Source organism: Aphelocoma coerulescens, chromosome 7, assembly GCF_041296385.1.
Source record: "Aphelocoma coerulescens isolate FSJ_1873_10779 chromosome 7, UR_Acoe_1.0, whole genome shotgun sequence".
In the NCBI taxonomy this organism is placed as follows: domain Eukaryota; kingdom Metazoa; phylum Chordata; class Aves; order Passeriformes; family Corvidae; genus Aphelocoma; species Aphelocoma coerulescens.
Window position 1 is genome coordinate 38588236 of NC_091021.1, and position 19474 is coordinate 38607709.

The following is a 19474-nucleotide window of genomic DNA, read 5'->3' on the forward strand; positions in this document are numbered from 1 at the left end:
AAACAAAATAATCCTGTTCTTTCCAAAATGCAGCCATGATGCAAAAACAAAAGCCACAAAAAGAAAACTTACATCACTTTGGATCTGATTCATGTTTCTGTACAGCTCCAAACTCATTGCATCTGGCAGGAGCATGTACTGGTGGATCAGGCGTTTGTAGTTGGCGTTGGTCACACGGTCCTGGGCCTCCTTGGCTGCCACCACGCTGAGGGCATCAGAAGGTGTCTGGTAATTAGTCTTGCTCTGCTCATAGGCCTTCTTGTACTCCCTGTCTGACTGCATCTTGGCCACTTGCATGCAATGGACAAGTTTGGGATCATCCTGGAGGCTGCGGAAGCCGACGAGTTTCCCCTTGTCTTGTTCGTACCCTAATTTGTATTTATACTGGAAGAGAACAGAGTTTAATTAATTTAGATTTGAAAATAAGGAAAAAATTCTTGGCTGTGAGGGTGGGCAGGCCCTGGCACAGGTTGGCCAGAGAAGCTGTGGCTGCCCCTGGATCCCAGGAAGTGTCCAAGTCCAGGCTGGAGCAACCTGGGATAGTGGAAGGTGTCCCTGGCCCTTTTTTCTCCCAAGAACTTACATCACTGGCAATATCCCTGGAAGCTTTGGCAGCTTTGACAGGAATAGCATCTTCCCTGAGATCATATCCTTTCTTCCTGGTTTCTTCAAATGAAGATCTGTACATTTTCTGTAAAAAGGAAAAACAACATCTTTAAAAGAAGCAAAAATTTGCATATTTTCCACACGCACAAATAATGGTGAAAAGTTGCATCTACAAAGATGCCAGCTTAAAAAATAAAAAGAGATAAAAATGTCTATTTCTGCCCATGTTGAAGATGTGCACAATTACAAGCAGTCCTTTATTTAGCATATGCAGATTTAACAACTGGCTACCAAAACCTGTCTGTAATGTAATTTTTTTCCCAAAAGAACAGGTGCTACCTACAAACATCTTGAATCCTGTACAAAACTTTGTGCATGGGGAAATAAAATAATCAATAATAAAATAATGAATACAGTAAAAAAACATGAATAGTACTCAAAGTCTACTATTTTGTTAGCAGCTGTTATATTTTAATGACCTCCATGAACATTGCACAACCTGACTATAACATGGCTTTGTCTTGGAAATTTTGGGTGTTTAATTTTGGGGAAGGAAGCAGGGAAAAGGAAAATTAATAGGTTTTACGAAATTACTGCAGGCTTGCAAGGTGAGACTTTGGCATGCTCTCATCTCACTTATTCCTAACCAAAAAACAAGAGCAAGGTCATGGCCTTACAAACAATACTCACGTCACTTAAATTGAGTGCATTTGCTTTTGCTAAAGCAATCTGTGGAATATCTGGAGTGATGTGAACTTTCTTTTTGTCTTCTTCCCAGGCTTGTTTGTATTTGTGCTGGAAGAATTTAAAAAAATAGATATCTCAACATCTCTTATTATTAAATAAAACCATTTAAAAGACTATTTCCTACTTGAAATCCAAACTGCCTTGACAATGATGTGTTACTGCCATGGGAGGCACACTTATCTTTTTATTTTAGCACTTAAAGCACATTAGCTACAAAAGAAAATCATGTTTTCTAAAGCTCTGCATACAATAGGATTGACTATTCAGTATCATGTACATTGTTTCCTAGTTCTGCAAGCTTAAATGAATTTTGATGAGTACTTTCTTACCTCATCCATGATTTTGGCATTATTTAAAGCTAAGACCATGTTCATGGAATCCATAGGAACAGAGTACTTCAACTTGTCTGGATGCTGGCGATATTTCTTCTCACTAACAATTTCCATGGCTTTTTTGTTCTTCTCAGCTTCCAGGGAGCCCAGTGGGAGCCACCCAACACCCTTCATAGTTTCATCATACTCTGCTTTGTATTGATTCTGGAGGCAGAAAGTAGATAAAAATCAATATGAAGCATAAAATAATTGATAAATTTGGAAGTACAAGATAAAATGCATTAAGGGAAATGAAGCTTTTCCTGTCTTGGTCTGCACATGACTATTGCTCCTGAAGAGCCTGATGGGACACATAAGGAGTAAATATCCATAAAATGATTCATTTCTAAGCTCAAATTCTTCAATTTAATATTTCAGAGGAAAAACAAAATGGCTGTAATTGTTGAAAAACTTGTTTAATTTACTACATTTCAGTATATACCTGACCTAATTTCACTCAGAAAATAACACTATTTATCTTACAGTGTTTTTTCATAAACCAAGCAGCTTTGTATTCATAGTGCAAAGGATGAAGAACCTCTTACTTACATCACTTTGTAACTGCATCATGTTTTTGGCCAATTCAATGCTCATAGCATCGGGCAGGACGTTGTAGGTGTGGATCAAGTTCTTGTAGTTTGCATTTGTAGCCACTTCCTGAGCTTTCTTGGCTGCCACCACACTGACCATGTCAACTGGAGTGTGGAAATTAGTCTTGGCCTTCTCATAACCTTTTTTGTACTCTCTGTCAGATTGCATCTTGGCTACCTGCATGAAGTGCACCAGCTTGGGGTCATCCTCCAGGCTGCGGAAGCCGATGTGCTTCCCTTTGCTCTTCTCGTAGGCCAGTTTGTATTTATACTGAGAGCAGGAAAGAGAAAGAACAGCAAAAACCTCAATTTAAAACATGCAATATTAAGCTCTGTTTTATCACTGGAAAAACAGATCACAAGATCTCAGATTTAGTCATTCAATTTAAATAAAGTCCCAGAATGGTATCACCCAACCAAACTCACATCACTCGCGATGTCTCTGGAGCTTTTGGCTGCTTTTATTGGAATTGCATCTGGCTGCAAGTCATAACCCTTCTTCTTGTCCTCCTCCCATCCAGCCTTGTAAAGTTTCTAAGTTCAGATGTGAAAGAGAACAGGTGTCACCAAGGCAGAACTCTGAAGTTAAATGTTTTCAAACGAGGCATTAAAATGACACCGACTTTAGCTCTGTGCAGGAGGCACTGAACACCCACCACAAGCACAGTAACTCACATCACTCATTGTCATCTGGTTCACTTTGCACTGCAGAATTTCTGGGGTGTCTGGCATAACATGAATGCTGGTCTTCTCTTTGTTCCATTTATCTGTGTACAGCCTCTGCAATTACAAAGAAATTTTTAGCATTGAAAAGGTATTGAACTCATAAAATAAGAGTTTGCTTCTGTTCTGCTCATTTGCAATAAACAATATTTCATAGAAATATTAACAGCACCAGAAATAACCTTCACAAATAGAGCTGCTGAGGAGCAACCTCAGCTTCCTCCTTTCCTTAGTATTTTGAGAAATTTGCAAAGTATGTTTTGATAATTAAGAAATATTGAGGCTGGAAGTTTTCAGTCTGTGTTCTTCCCAGCTTTAATGGGAAGGGTATTTTTATTTTCACAGACACTCTTTCCATGGAAAACACGGAAAAAGGATCAGTGGTGTCCTGGATAACTGGGGACAAGTGTGAAGAACTCCAGTTTTAAGGAAACTTGTACAAAACTGACAGAATTCCAGGTTTTTTGCAGTTCATTGATTGTGAATACTTCCTACAGAAAAAAGGTTACTAAAGCACTACAAATGTGGAGAAGAAATCTTCAACCTTTAGAAACAGAAAATGAAACTCCCTTAATTACGAGCAGTCTGAGGCTTCCATGATCTCTCAGTGTCCAGTCTTAACCAAGGAACTACTACACCCACTGGAAATTTTAATAATTTCAGTGGGAATGCACCTTGCCCCACCGTTTTGCAAGACCCAAACTCTGGGTCAATCCAACAATTCCCACCTTGTTCATGGTCTTGGCATTTTGCTTGGCCAGGACTTGTTCCATGGCATCCATGGGGATGGAGAACTTCAGCTGGTCGGGATGTTGGCGATATTTCTTCTCACTGAGAATTTCTGTGGCTTTCTTGGCCTTTTCTACATCCAGTGACTGAATCGGTACCCAGCCAACTCCTCTCAGCCAGTTATTGAAGTCAGATTTGTACAGATTCTTTTCAACAATAAACAAGAAAAACACAGTGAGGCAAGAAAAATGACATAAATTTATATACATAAAACAGGTAAAGCCTTAAAACTTCTCCTCATGGTTCATTTTTGAGGGGAAATTTAGATTTAGTTAAAATTTAACTATGATAGAGTCCGTATTTAGACCTAGTACATAACCTACAATTTCTGACAGGAGAGATAAAACCACAGTAATTAAAATCTGACTACAAAAATACATCAATTAGTAAAGCATGCTCATTTCCTGGGAATAAGCCCAGGAGAGATATAAAAAAAGTTGCTCCTTGCTAGACAAGTTTCCTAGAACTTAATAGCTACACATAATTCTCGTAATATTTGGAAAATACATGGTTCCAGACCAGTCATTTACATCCCAATCTACTGCTAATTCAGTATAAAATATATTGGATTATATAAATACATTTTTTAGCCCTAAAAAGTTAATGATGTCACACAGTCCTTATGAGAATTAAACATGGAGCTGATTATTGATGACATACATCACTCTGAAGCTGCATCACGTTTCTGGACAGCTCCAGGTTCACAGAATCAGGCAGGAGGGTGTAATGGTGAATTGGCTGCTTATAGCCAGCGTTTGTCACCACTTCCTGGGCTTTCTTGGCAGCTGTCACGCTGAACATATCCAAAGGAGTGTGATATTTGGTCTTGGTGACCTCATAATCCTTCTTGTACTCCCGATCCGATTGGATTTTGGCCACGTTCATGTAGTGAACAAGTTTGGGATCATCCTGCAGGCTCCGGAACCCGACCTGCTTGCCTTTGTCTTTCTCGTAGGATTCCTTGTACTTGTACTAGAGACAAAGGGAGAACAGCCTTACCCACTTGTGAAAGAGAAAACACACTGTGGATGGGTTTAAAACACTGAGTTCCAAAGCACTAACGACTGCAGCTCATTCTGTAACCTCATAAATGGTTTTTACAGCAGCACAGGATTATTTAGGTCAAAAAAAGAAGAGGATTATTGGATTTTTCAGCTTGTCTTGACACCTGGTACATATGTCAACCCACGTCTGTAGCTAGAAGCCCTCCCTCACCATTGTCCCTGACACAGGCTTGTAACTCCCAGGGACATTCAGCTTTTAATTAAGACCATAATAATAATAAATTATTGAACAGCCTCACCAAACAATGCAATATCCCAATATTCAATTGGGGATGTTCAAGAGGGGAACGAAGAGTCACTTATAAACTTTTGCTGAAGCAGGAGTACAGGTCTCCAGCACAGGTAAATAATAACAAATAATGAAATGCAGGAGGGGTATGTGTTCCACTGGATGTAAACCCTACTTACATCACTTGCAATATTCCGAGAAGCTTTAGCAGCAATAATTGGAATGGCATCTGGTTTCAGATCATAGCCTTTGGCAAGGGTTTTCTTCCAGTCTGCTTTGTAGTTAGCCTTGGAGGGAAAAAAGGGAAGAGTTTGCGGTGTCAGGAATAGCAATTCTAATAAAGAGTTTAAGCCCACGATTTTATTATAGCTATAGGAATTAAAATATCCAGTTTAGTCCATGTAATTTCAAGGAAAAATTGTCAACCTGTACATAAACTGCAGGTCTATTATAATAAATAAATCTACTACAAAGATACTCATTAACTCCATAAGCATTTTTTGCCATTTTTGTTTAGAACAACTCTATCAGTGGCATTTTTTCCCTTTCTTATGCAAAACCCTTTTTCATCTGACTGAACCTTCAGAATTTTTTTTCTGTTAGCTTCAAGCTCAGGCTTTGTGCTCTACAGGGACTGGGGAAAGCAGCCTGGCTGATTTTTTTTATCAGTCTGACCAGACTATTAAAATTCCAAGGCTGTTAAGGGAGATGTCAACTTTTATCTCATTTCTGGAAAGCTGATAATGCCACCAAAAATTTAACATCACAAAGGCAATAAAACTGATATTATCAGTGGAGAGCTTCATGGTGTTGAAATGCAAAATATACTCACATCACTGATGTTGTAGGCATTAACTCTAGCCTGAATGAACTGGGGCACATCAGGAGGGAGGTGGTACTTGTGAATAATTTCTTCCCCTTTGGATTTATACAATATCTGCAAAGAAAAATAAAGACATTTAGCAGCCCAATTTATAGACTGTGAACTGAAAAACTATATTAAAAAAAAATCTGATTTCCAGGTGATTTTTGGCTGGAATAAAATTGTAAATACACACATTCACCCAAACAATCGTTTCAGGAGTGCTCTTAAAGCTGGAGGATGAAGTGAAGGTGGGCACGGGGCAGAAACTGATAATGTCAGAGTGTTTCCAAAGTTTACTTACATCACTCAGTTGTTTGCTGTTGATCTCTGCTTGCTTCTGTACTGGAGAGTCAGTCACTGAAGTGAATTTGGTTTGATCAGGATGCTTTTTGTAGGTGTACTGAAAGAAGATAAAAAAATATTTGTAGAAAATGCATATAAAGTATTTTCCAAGTGTTGATAAAGTAAATAAAATTATTAATAAATTAAGTACTTTTAAAGTATAAATTAAAAATATGTTGACTTAAGCAAGTGAATGCTTGAGGTTCATGCTTCATTTTGGTACTACTGTTCTAATCTTTTGGTTTTACTTATGAAAAGGATTGTGCTATATCTGTTTTGATCACTAGATGTCACAAAAGGCCCTAAAATAGATATGAAAATGGTTTTTAAAAGTCACATATGGCAATGAGGCCAAATTCAAAATCATTGATGTTACCAGGGATCACCTGGTTAATTTTTCTGTGGTGAACCACTGCTGTCCTGTACTCACATCTTTACATTGCTCCAACTTCTTAATTGCTTCATACTCTTGAGTTATGGTCTGAGGGAAGTAGCACTTTGTCTTTTCCTCCTCATAATCTGCTTTATAATTTTTCTAGGAACAAAAGGAGCATTCAGTAAGGAACAACAACTGAGCTTTGTCTGAATGGCCAGAGTGATGAGGAAAACAGAACAATTGCCACACTTACATCACTTTTCATAGCTTCGACTTGCATGCAGTGGTTGTAATGTGGGTCCTCAAAGCTGCCCAGGTAGTGCCCCAAAATGTTCTTCTGATATGTATCTTTGTATTTTACCTGCCAAAATAACCATGAGTTGAGAAGCAAAAGTAATCAAGAGAGTCAGTAGTGAAGGATGAACCCCAAACGAAATACCTACATCACTAAAGTTCTTCAGAGCAGCATCAGTCTGGAACTTGGGTGTCTCACAGTAATTCATTCTGTTTCCTCTGGACTGTTCATAGGCCTCTTTGTATAATTTCTGCAAATCAAATAACACCAGATCATGCAGGAGATTTCACTGCAAGTCACCCCCACCACGTTAAAAATGACAAGAGTAAAACTGTGAAACGGTTCCAAAGAAAAGCTTTCCCACAGGACTGAGAAACAGATGGCACCGTTTTCCCAATGGTTTTTAAAAATAACCCTTTTTAGGTTTGTAAGAGAAGACAGAAAGATCTTACCAATGGGTTTTGAACTTCTGACACTGAGAAAGAATCAATGTCTTCTCATACAAATAAAAGAGGAATTGAGAAGACCATTACAGTGAATAACCAGAACATAATATAAAAATATGTAAAAGCACCACAAATTTTATCATCATCAGTTGAAATTCCTTCAAACAGTAAGGGAAGAACAGTCCTCTTGTGATTCATTATCCATAAGGATCTAAATTAACTATACAGTAATTAGCTATCCACATGCCACTGCTGTTGCTACATTTATATGTGGAGAAATCATTCTTTACCTGAATTGTTCTGGCTGGTGCTATCTCATTACAAATATGGGTCTACAAAACTAAAAATAGTATGAGATCCAAAGGAGAAGCCTTGTGAAGAAATGATGGGTTTGGTTCCTGGTACAAGACTGAAAATGCACTTTGATAATACTCACATCACTCAGAATATCTCCTGCAGCTTTTAATTGCTTCAGCAATGGGTTCTCTGTAGCAGGGAGCACATTATAATCTGCAATAGCTTTTTTCTTTTCATAGTCTGCTCTGTATTTGAACTTGAAAGAATAAAAATAAAAAAGAAGAGGTTTTAAAAATCAGTATTAAAAGCCAAACACTCACTAACTTGTGTGATTGCCCAGAGAAGCTGTGGTTGCCCCATCTCTGGAAGTGTCCAGGGCAAGGTTGGATGGGCTTGGAGCAACCTGGAATAGCGGAAGGCATCCCTGCCCATGGCAGGGGGTGGCACTGGGTGGTGTTTAAAGTCCCTTCCCACCCAAACCATCTGTGAGATGAATCTATTTTACTATATAATCTTCAGCTCTCCAGGAAAAATGCCTCTGTTATTTAAGTTATGGTGGCAAAGGACCATGCAAGGTCTTGACAAAACGATTTCAGCACAAACTTGTGTGAGTTCAGAACTGTTCCCAAGCTGGACAGGTGGAACACAGGTCCCTCACCTTGCTGACATTCTCTGAAGCTCTTTTATTGGCTTCATATTCTGGAGTTTCAGTCTGCATGAAGTAGATTTGGTCTTTTATGTTTTCAAAGTCTTCCTGGTATTTCCTCTGTTAGGATCAGACAGAAAACAATACATCATCTAATTGTAAATTAGACATCTACAGCATGGATTATTTAGGAAATAAGCAATGCCACAAATGGAACATCAGTATTTTCCAAATGAACATAAACAAGGATAGAGCTGTTGAAGATTTTCTGCAGGATTCACTCACCATACTTAGATTCTCTGCATTCATTTTTGCAACTGCCACGTCATAGCACGGAGTTTGACTCCACTTGCCTTTGATTTTGTTTTTATAGTCCTCATGGTAAATAACCTATAAAGAAACAAAACAATAAAATTTAATCCTCAAGACATAGCTCCATTTTCACTTGAGAGATTCATTTTTCAAAGCTGTCTTTTTAAAGCTGCTTCATATTTTACACTTGCCTTATAACTATTTTAGTAGTTATTGTAAAAAACACCTTAAATATGATTTGGCCAAACCATTTCAGTGTTAAGCCATTTCTCTTAGTACCTTCCCTGACCTAAAAAGGATAAATAAATCTCTAATGTATTCCTTTAGCTCTGTTTTCTCACTGGTCACATAACCCTGGGATATTGCCCATTAAGTCAGAATTTACTGGTATTGCTACTGGAACTGGTTATAAACAAACCCTTTTAATTACCTGGTATTTTTGATTTCTATTATTTATTCAAGCTCACAGAAATCAAGTATCAAATGTTTAAGGAGTTTGTCTAACAACAAAACACCTGAGCTTTGACTCAGTGTTCCAGGTGCATTTTCAGCCACAGTTGCATTACTCACCATAAAAAATAAAACTCTTCCAATGCCTTTTTAACATTGTTAAAGAACATATATGCCAAAAATAGTCTTAAAAAACTCTATATTTTATAGTTTTGGAGATACCTAGACAGCTCACTATTTTATTAATTTTAAAGAATTATGATCCTTTTTTTTCACATGTTATAAAATTTTCTTGATGACAATTTAGCTTTTAAGCTATGGAAAAATAAGATTAAAGCAATTTTCTCTAAATTAATTATTTTACCTTCCAAACGGGTTCAGTGCAATTTTCTAAGTGGCTCCTCCACCATGAGTGAATACTGTAACTCGAATCTTAAAATGCAGGTAATTTTCAATATGCAATAAAATAAATAAAATAAAATAATAGATAATAGTTAAATTCTGAATGGAGTTAAAATCCTATTTCTGCCTTACAAGATTATGCCACTTGGTTCCACTTTCTCCAGAAAAAGTTGGTCATCCTGTGTGTTTTTTCTTTTGCTTTCCCTTTCCTTAGGTACCTTTTTTGCCTCTCTACCTGCAGGAGTGAGGTTTGGGCAATGTGTTCTACTCACATCACTCAGCTGCCTTGTCACCTTCTTGGCTTGTTCCACATCAGGGGGGTCTGGCAGAGAGGTGAATTTAGCTTTCCTTTCATCGTGCCCCTTTTTGTAGACAATCTGAAAATAGGGAGAAATAAACATTTACTTGAGCATCACAGCACTGAGCTCTGCTACCACCACATCAACAGGGTAGGTCTGCCCACAGCCCCTGCAGCAGGAACTCTTTCAATCTGTGTATTACCAGGGAACTTCTGAACATCTGCAAAATTCACTGAAACCTTCAAGTAAGAGCTGAATTCCCCTGTTGGAGAGCTCTATGTATCTAAATATCAGCAAATGCCAGTCTCACCAGCTCCTGACTTTTCTTATCACTGCTTTAGAGGCACATTTGCAGACTCACAATAGTGAGCTGGACTTAGAGACAGCCCAGAGAGTTCCTGCATTTGGGGAGATACTCAAGGTCCTCTTACTGATTTAATAAATTAATTATTTCGTTCATTCCTAATCCAGCATCAAATTGCCAATGGATTTATACTCTAATATGCTCTACTTTGTACTCTAATATCAAGTACAGCTTTCTCTATGAAATATCACTACTATCAGAGCTATCTGTGCACACTTACACATTTTTATTTTCTGTTCCATTATGAAGCTTTTATAGCTAACCAAGTTACACCACAACCCAACAGCCTTTGGTACCCACATGCAAATATCTGCTTTGATACTCACATCACTCAGAGTCTTCTGAGCCTGTGCCACCCTTCTGAGCTCTGGACTATCATTGTAGGGATAGAACAGGGTTTTGTCTGCATCCCACTCTTCAGTATAGAGTTTCTACAAGAAAAATGCCAGAATGCTCATTATTAATTAATTTCTGGCTTTGAAAGCTTCTTTCACTTCAGCTGCTTGGACCCGTGGTTATTTTTTCTTACCTTGCTGAACATTGCTGTGTTTTTTATTGCATTCACAAGCTCTGGAGCATCAGGGGGAAGCAGGTACTTGTCCTTATTCTCCTCCCAGTTCTGTTTATATAATACCTGGAAGGAAAGATCAGCAAGTTGGTCACTCTACCATTAAAGAAATATTTACTTTTGTGAATAAACCGCCTGCTTTAAAGATATATTTTCAAAGTGAAAGTCTCAGACCAGTGACATCTGAAAAGAGCAACTGGAAATATTTAAGATTTTAAGTGTATTTGCCTTACCAACTTCTCTGCTGTCCCTCCCTGTGCTTCTAAACTGTTGTATAAATGTTGCTTTAGCACTCTGAGCTCAAAACTTTGTTCTTATCAGGATCCACTGATGCTGGGAAAGTCAGAACTCACTCACCTTGCTCACTTGCTGTGACACTTTCTTTGCATGTTCTATATCCTTGGCCTTTTCATCCACGTGGCAAATGGTTCTGGCAACTGCCCCAGCCATGCGGTATTTAACCTGGGGCACAACAAAATTCATTGATTCTACAGAAAAAGTGCTTTTTTTAAAACAAAAATCAGAATATTGACATTTTCACCCTCCATATAAACATCCAGAAGCGAAATGAACCTCGAAATGAAGCCCATGGAAGCAAATGGATTTTGTGAATTAACTGAGGGAGAAAGGCAGCTTTGAGGCAGCTTCAAGAGATGGGAATCCAAGTTAGAGGTGGTGCCTTCTATAATCACAGGGCTCTAAAAGCACTTCCATGCCGTACAGTGAGAGATGCCCAGTGCAGCTCCACTTCCCAGGCCATTCCCATGTGAACACTGGCTGCAGAGCCCAAACCAATACAGCCACACTGCCACGGCAAGACAGCAGCTTGGTTGGAATCATCACTTCTTACTTAACCTTTAAAATCAAGGCTTCTTTGCTTCTTTACTTCTGACTAAATATTGTTTTCCTCATGCAGTTGTTACCCACCTCGCTGAGCTGGTCCTGCACTTTCTTGATCCTCCGGATTTCAGGGGTGTCAATTGTGGAAGCATATGGCTTTCCTTTTTCTTTTCTAAATTTTTCTTTGTACTTGTTCTGGAAGAACATAATGATAAAATAATTAAGACATCTCCTAGAGCTCTGGAAGAACTGCATTAGCAATTTTTGCCATATTTATCTGGTTAGGACAGGAATTTGGGGCAGATTATTCAATAATATAAACTAAAATTACTCAATTACATTTGCACTTGTGCTTTTTTTAGCCAACTGAGGTTATTCCATCTGACACAATAGGAAAAAATCCATCTCTAACTTTAGCCTGACTTGGATCACCTCTAATTTATTATATTGTCTCCGTGAGCCTAGTATTGATAAATTCAGTTATTTGCAATGTAACTATCAAACAATCCCTGTAAAATATTTTTAAAGCTGCTGTTCCTCAAGAACTGAGAGACATGGGACAGCCTACCTCGCTGAATAGGTCCTTCATTTTATTGCTGTGTTCCAGGTAAGGTGTCAGAAACTTGGATGGGTCCACTTTTGTGCGGATTGTCTTCTTCCTGATGGGACGGGCTGCATCCTCCCCAGAGGGCTGGGTGTGCTCAGCTGTGTAGGTGGTGGTGGTGGTGATGGTCTCAGGGCCTGAGTAGTCTGTGCTAATGGTCTCCGTGATCTCAGTGACCACCTGGGGATTAAAAAAAGGAGCAATCGCTCGTTTTACAGCTGTAAAAGTTCATTATCATAAGTGGTTTTCATCCCTCCCCAGCTGGTGAAAGGATGCTCTTCTCTCATCCAGATCCACGTGGAGACAGAAAATCAGGGACACTGTTCCTACTGGGATTAGCCATTATGCTCCCTATACATCATCCACCCTGAAAGAACCCATAAGGAATGAACTCTCTGGCTGGTTCCTGCACCAAACTCACGGAATTATTCTCCAGAGGATCTGGGAGAGTGGGGCTCCAGCTGCTTCTGCTCTACAGGCATTAACTTCCAATCAATTTAAATGGTTTATACACTTGTTTATTGACATAGTCATGCTGCAAGCAGTAATTTTAATACTAAGATTCTAATGAAAAGCATCTAAAAATAATTATTGCAGCTAAAAAATGTGCTCCAAAATCACCCAAATAAGTGTCAGGTTTTATTTCGTATCAATTAGCTTTATAAAAAATTGCCCTTTAAAAGGAATTCAGAAAGGTCCGAGTTCTGAGAGTCAAGGAGACGGAGCTGAAAATGCACCAAGAATTAAACAATTAATAACTTCTGTTTCTGCATAAGCCCATGCCAGAAAGAATATTTCATGATAACACAGCAGGGAGTTGGGTTCTATCTGTTTTAGAAGTAGAACTTCAAATTATGGCAATCACTCCTTGGTGACCCAAATATTTGTTACCAATGACATGATGAAAAATCTGCAAAACTGTAATTTTTCAGTGAAATTACACAAGCTGAAGGGAACAAAACTGATACATGTAAACTGATCTTAGATCATCACACAGCGGGGAACTGCAGCAAAAATAAAGTATTAAGCAGCAATTGTTCACTGATATTTGTGTGTTTAATGTGAAAAATTAAACCTCAGAATACAAGAGGCCACTAATTTAGTGTTCTATGTTAATTACATGCATTTTTGCACTGCACGCAGCATGACAAAGACCCTTACCTCGTGTGGCTCACCCTCCTCAATAATTGTCTCCTCAATGTAGTACTTTTAAAAAAAGAGAAAAAAAAAAAAAATCATTTTTAGGCCAGATCAGCAAATTGCAGTTTCTGTGAAGTTGTTTTAAAACACATCTGGAGAAGCAGGGCTGTAGTTCACAGGTGCTTGTATTTGTATTCTGAATTTGGTAATTCTGAATATCTGTTGTTCACATTTTGCATTGATGATTGGATTTTTATTCCATGCATTGCTCAACTAATCATCATCCAAATAATCAATGAAAGATTGTTATCTAATTTTATCCACAAGAGGGAAGACACTGATGACCTCATTAAAAGAATCAGCACTTAAACCCCAGGATTTTCCTGGGTTTTTATTTGGTGACACTCATGACTGTTGTTCTCAGGGTTGCTCCTACCTACAGATGCTGCAAGGACACCAATAATTTCTGACTGCCCATTAAACTTTGTTGCTGATCACAACTCTGAGCCTGCTGATTTTCCACCCACTTTACTGCCCGCTATCCCCCCACACCTCATAAATTTGGGGATACAACCCCAATGGGAGGTGTCCCTAGAGCAGCCCAGGCACACAACCTTCACTGGTCTCCCCTTGTCCACAGCAGCTGTGAACTCATTACAGAAATTAATGAGGTTCATCAGCCATGCTTTGCTCTTGATAACTCAGGGTTCACTTCTCCAGACGACCTTCATGTCTTTCATGTGTTTAAAAATAGCTTCTCGAAGGATTTGCTCCACAGCCTTCCCAAAGAACCAAGTACCTCCCTGGATCTTCTTGCCTTTCTTGGAGACCAAATCCAGCTGAACATTGCCTATGGATGTAGGAATGGAGTTTGCAATGTTTTAAGCCTTTAAGGTCCTTCCCAGTGGCTTGCTCCTCCTTCCACCTTCAGTGTATTTCTTTTTTTTTGTGATTTTGCTCAGTCAGGAGCTCCGTGTTCCTCCACACCATCCTCCTGCTGTTTGATTCCTGCACTTCGGGCTGAGCTGTGTGCTCAGGGATGATCATGCTGGAGGATCACACAACTACCCTCGGCCCTCTGTTGTTTCCCACGGGATCTTCCCTGAACATCCCCAAGTCTGCTCCTCTAAAATCTGGGATTGTAATTCCATTTATCTTGCTCACTGCTCCCTGGATCTTCAGCTCCATCGTCCCGTGCTCACTGCAGCCCTCGATCTTTGCATTTTCCACGAGTTCCGGCTTGTTTGTGAGCACCGCGTCTTTCCCAGCCGGGACAACAGAGTTGGGAAAGGATCTGGAGCACCGGGAGCGGCTGAGGGAGCTGAGGGGGCTCAGCCTGGAGCAAAGGAGGCTCGAGGGGACCTTGTGGCTCTGCACAACTCCCTGACAGGAAAGGGAAGCCGGGGGCGGGCTCTGCTCGCAGGGAATAATCGACAGGACAATGGGACTCAGTCTCTAGTTGTGCCAGGGGAGGTTTTTGTCGCATTTCGGGGAAAATTTGTTCCCCGTCCGCCACTTCCCGCCCGCGGCCGCGCGGTGGCGCCGTCCCGCGGCAAATGGCGGCCGCGCTGAGGGGGCAGCGCCGGGGCCTCGGCCTGCGGCACCTGCCCCGCTCCGAAATGACGGGAAAAGCATTTTAAAGACATTGCTGCTGAACAGCACCCGCTGCATGCGGGATGTGCTTCACCTGGACAAAGAGAAAATGGAAAATGCGGGGTTTATGTTGGAAAATCTCTTCAGCGATATTTGCTCGGGGTCACTTGCGACAACTGCGGGAATGGACAACCCTTTGAACTTAAAAAATTTCTTGTTAAAATTTAAGTCCCTTTCCCAGAGCTCTTCATCAAACTTAATTCAAGCGACCAAGCCGTACTTCCCAAGATGTATTGGGCTGTTCTGAGGTGATTTCCATGCTGGACCTACCTTCCACAAAACCTTCTCCAAAATCTTCCACAAAACCTTTCACAAACTTTCTACAAAATCTTCCACAAAATCCCCCACAAACTTTCTACAAAATTTCCCACAAAACCCTCCGCAAAACCCTTCCACAAACTTTCTACAAGATTTCCCACAAAACCTCCCACAAAACCTCAAGTCCCTCAGCAGCAAAAGTTTGTGTCACTCACTGTGGATTTTTGCACATCCCAAGACAGCCACAACATCAAGTAATGGCTCATAATTCCAGAGAAAGTTAAAAAATAGTATCTTTAAATCCTTGGCATTGCTCAATAGTCAACGATCATGTCCTACTCTTTCAGAAGATTAATTTCTGATAGAACTCATAGGTTTAAAATCTTGGATTGATACAGGAATTAAGAAAATTCTAGAAAGGCTTAAAATTGTACCAGATGCTGTTGTTCCTCTTTTATTTAACATCTCACCATGACTATCCCAAGGGAAGCTACTGAAGCAATGCCTCCTCGGCCCAAGGGATGTGGTTACAGCAAGGTGGTCATTGAAAATTTAAAACAAAGGATTAAATGGGGCTGTGTGAACAAAAAGTCTAAAATACCATAATTCCTGCTGGAATAAATAAACAATGAGAGCAAATAAATAGCTATTACAGAGAGCACACAATGCACAGGAAGCATAAAGGCAATTACAACTAATATGGTAATAAGAAATTTAATGAAGGGTGGGTGTCATTGTAGTTAGGTAGTAAAATGTCTTTAAAATGCACTTTATGAGTGGTGACACTTATTTTTGCAAAATGCATTTAACTACTCTGACAGGCAAGTCATTTGCCTTTACTTCATTCAGTATTTGAAATATATAAAGCTGGCAATGCCCTCACACACCTGAAATCAACAGTCCACTGAACACAGTGGTAACAACGAGTTGTAGGATGTTTACATTTATACTCTTGTTCTTTTCCTCAAACACTGAGCGATTTTTTGCAAGACTTTGCGTATTTCATAACACATAAGTTAATTTCAGAGTAGTAGCAATGCAACAAGTGAGACCATATTGTTAATTTCGTGTGCTGTTTCAATAGTAAAGTCATTGTTCCCGTGGCTCCAGCTGTAGGTTGCCCAGTACCTGGGGAATTTTTTATTCAGTTTCCTGAGACTAAATAATTCGGCATCTAACTGGGAGTTTAAATGACCTACTGGCAAATTAATCCATGATGCACCTCCACAGACACAGAATCATGGAGTCACAGCATGCCCTGGGTTGGAAGGGACCTTAGAGATCCTCTATTCCACCCCTGCCATGGGCAGGGACACCTTCCACTATCCCAGGCTGCTCCAGCCCGGCCTTGGACACTTCCAGGGATCCAGAGGCAGTCACAGCTTCTCTGGACACCCTGTGCCAGGGCCTCCCCACCCTCCTAGGGAAGGATTTCTTCCTAATATCTAATTTAAATCTACCCTCTGTCAGTTTAAAGTCCTCCCCCCTTGTCCTGTCACTTAAGTCTGGCTCCATCTCTGCAACGTCTCAGGCTAAATTGGTTTATGGTCCCCTGGTGGCACAAAGCTGCTGCATTTCTGCAGAGGCAGGGCTAGAAAGGGGCTTCCAAAGTCATCTTCTCCAGCATGGATTGGGTGACAGAGGGCAAGCCAGGAGGGAAAAGAGCTGGCCCAGTGCATCTATAATTACACAGGGAGTAATCAGAAAACCTCGCACTGTGAGTGTGGGATGGTTCCAGTCTTTATTTAAACTGAGAAACTATGACAGGAACCAGGAGACTTTGCTCCACCAAGAGCAACTGTTGTTGTTGTTGTTGTTTTACTGATGAAACCATTTAATAGATATCTAATCATCCCCTAATCCTCAGAGAGCAAACAGCAACCTATGCTCCTGAGCAGCGTCTCAGTAAGGTGATTAATGTATTCAGTCACAAGGCAGGAAGCAAACATTTCTACTCTCACATTTTCTTCTTACCTCCACAACTTCCTCATATTCTTCTTCCTCCATTCTGAAGGTTTGCTTCTGTCTGTCCCGCACTCACTGGTCACACAGCAGGTGAAAATGTGAATAAACAGTATTAGCCCATGACTGAAAGTACCATGAGAAGGTACAAGTCAAGCTCATAAAGCACTTGGGGTCATGGTTAGTAACAAGTCAGACCCTAAATAGAGTTGGGATCTGGCATTACTTGGACTGTTATGGAAAAACATTGGATTAAGTTTCAAACATACTGATATAAATTACAATTTTGGACAAATACTTCATTCCAGGAGTTATAACACCGACATTGGAATCCAATGAAAATAAAAAAGAAGAGATCTCTTGAAACATGATGTTTAATTTGTTTCATTACAACAGTATTATCTGAAGTACTTTTTTTCTTTTCTCTGTGACTATTCTATGCTATTTCATTATATCATTAAAGCACCTGTTTTAATGGGAGCTTTATGTTCTACTATGTTCATTCATAGTAAGAGCATAATGTAGAAAAATATTGTAAATATTTTTTTAAGTGACCTTAGGTTAATGAGGCAATTTCTGTCTTCTCAGCATCAGCCTATAGAGATGCTCTGGGGTTTTTTGTTTAAGCTCTTGTGGCTTTTTTCTTTCTATTTCTTCAGACCTGGAAAAGATGAAAATCCATAGAGTTGGCTGAAGTACAAAGCACAGATTAGTGTCAGAACCTTTGAACGAATTAATTAACACACTGATTTTGCTGTGAGGCAAAGCCACAATTTTCCAGCAGAGTCTGCAGCCCTGTTTCTAATGTTGGGAGGGGATGAGGCTTTGGAACAGCTGCTCCTGAGTCCAGGGATATTTGCCGTGTAAGCTAATCCTGCCAACTGACGGGGTGGTTGTGTTTAGCTGGCTAAACTGCAATTCCTTCTGAGGCAAGGGAAGTCAAGTAATGCAGGTTAAATATAGGAACACTGAATACTGTCCCTTTTTAGTCCCAATGGGCTGAGAAAAATGGCCAAAACATTAACTGGAAAAAACGTATCGTTAACTATTAAAATAAATTAAGAATAACTGAAATAATGAGCAACAAGTCACGTGAAAAAGTAGGCCAAGGTGTATGAATAAACTCAGGAAGTGGGGTTTGCATATAAACACTCTCTTCAACCTGTCACTGCTATAACCTTCAGTTAGACTTCTAAACACCATTCCAAGTCTTTTCCTCCTCCTCCAATCTGCAGCTGGTTATTCAGACAGAAAACTGACTTCCATGGGCAAAGCACAACAACTACTCCCAAAAAACTACACAATGGGGAAACAGCTCAAGAGCCTCTTCTAAGGAAAAGAAGTGAAATGCATTTAAAATGTTCTTACCAGTGACATCCAGTAAATATCCTTTGGAGCAAAGGCTCTCCAGTCTTCCCTCCTGAGCAGCACTGGGTGAGAGCGAGTGGGTTCAGCAGCTCCCGATGACGTGTGTGGCCCACACAGCCAATGTGGCCCCAGCCCGCTCGAGTTTCATCCCTAAATATACCCGGTGACCCCGGAGGAGGCCACCTGTTCTCAGCAACATCAGGGAAAGGGAGCTGGGCACCTCTGTGCTCCTCAGGAAACCCAGAGCACACCAGAGCTTGGCTGGACCTCATCAGGGCTTGGCTGAGGTGGAGCCCCAGGCAAACCCAAGGGAGAGCTCCAATGGAAAAAACATTATCAGAGTTGATAATAACATGAAATTTCAATTGATGGAGGCAATTCCATTCCTATAATGTCCCTGAATAACCAGCATCCAAATTCAAGAATCTCTGAACTTGAGGACTCCACACTGCAGACTAAATTTTTAGTATAAACATGTCTTTAATTTCACCCATAATAAGTACACCTGAAGTGCTTTTTCACCTTGATGCAAATCAGGTGTCAGTATTTTTATCACTTTTAAAATGTTTGGTAGCAGAACACACAGACCCAGGAACATGTGAAAAGTGACTGTTTGCAAGGAGGGAACCCAACAAAGAGCCAACATGCCTGGTGAAGGGAGTCTAAGAAGAGTTGATAAACAGATTAAGGGACAGGGGAGCAATCCTGGTATTTTGGAAGGTCAAGAACACCGTGATGTATGGAGTAGAACCAGGGTGATGATAACAGATGTGACTTCTGAGGTGATCGCTCGACTGACAAATAGAGTTGACTTTGGTTCTTCAAGGAGGTGCATTCAAAAGCCAGTATCAACACTGATCCATTTTCA

At 40.1% G+C, this 19474-nt stretch overlaps 1 protein-coding gene across 1 annotated transcript in view; it reads right to left on the reverse strand.

Moving 5' to 3' along the window:
• NEB (nebulin) overlaps nt 1–19058 on the reverse strand; it is a 96483-nt gene extending 77425 nt beyond the window's left edge. The window contains exons 1-28 of the mRNA XM_069021334.1: nt 18607–19058; nt 17794–17899; nt 17251–17316; nt 13387–13431; nt 12190–12405; nt 11709–11816; nt 11139–11243; nt 10743–10847; nt 10540–10644; nt 9823–9927; nt 8672–8776; nt 8399–8506; nt 7880–7996; nt 7146–7247; nt 6956–7063; nt 6757–6861; nt 6286–6384; nt 5952–6056; nt 5299–5406; nt 4487–4798; nt 3766–3972; nt 2990–3094; nt 2741–2848; nt 2274–2585; nt 1683–1889; nt 1297–1401; nt 584–691; nt 73–384 (exon numbers count right to left, since the gene is read on the reverse strand). Coding sequence (XP_068877435.1) covers nt 73–384; nt 584–691; nt 1297–1401; nt 1683–1889; nt 2274–2585; nt 2741–2848; nt 2990–3094; nt 3766–3972; nt 4487–4798; nt 5299–5406; nt 5952–6056; nt 6286–6384; nt 6757–6861; nt 6956–7063; nt 7146–7247; nt 7880–7996; nt 8399–8506; nt 8672–8776; nt 9823–9927; nt 10540–10644; nt 10743–10847; nt 11139–11243; nt 11709–11816; nt 12190–12405; nt 13387–13431; nt 17251–17283 — 3555 coding nt within the window. The 5' untranslated portion in view covers nt 17284–17316; nt 17794–17899; nt 18607–19058. The remainder of the gene's footprint in view (nt 1–72; nt 385–583; nt 692–1296; nt 1402–1682; nt 1890–2273; nt 2586–2740; nt 2849–2989; nt 3095–3765; nt 3973–4486; nt 4799–5298; nt 5407–5951; nt 6057–6285; nt 6385–6756; nt 6862–6955; nt 7064–7145; nt 7248–7879; nt 7997–8398; nt 8507–8671; nt 8777–9822; nt 9928–10539; nt 10645–10742; nt 10848–11138; nt 11244–11708; nt 11817–12189; nt 12406–13386; nt 13432–17250; nt 17317–17793; nt 17900–18606) is intronic.
• Between the last annotated feature and the right edge of the window lie 416 nt (nt 19059–19474).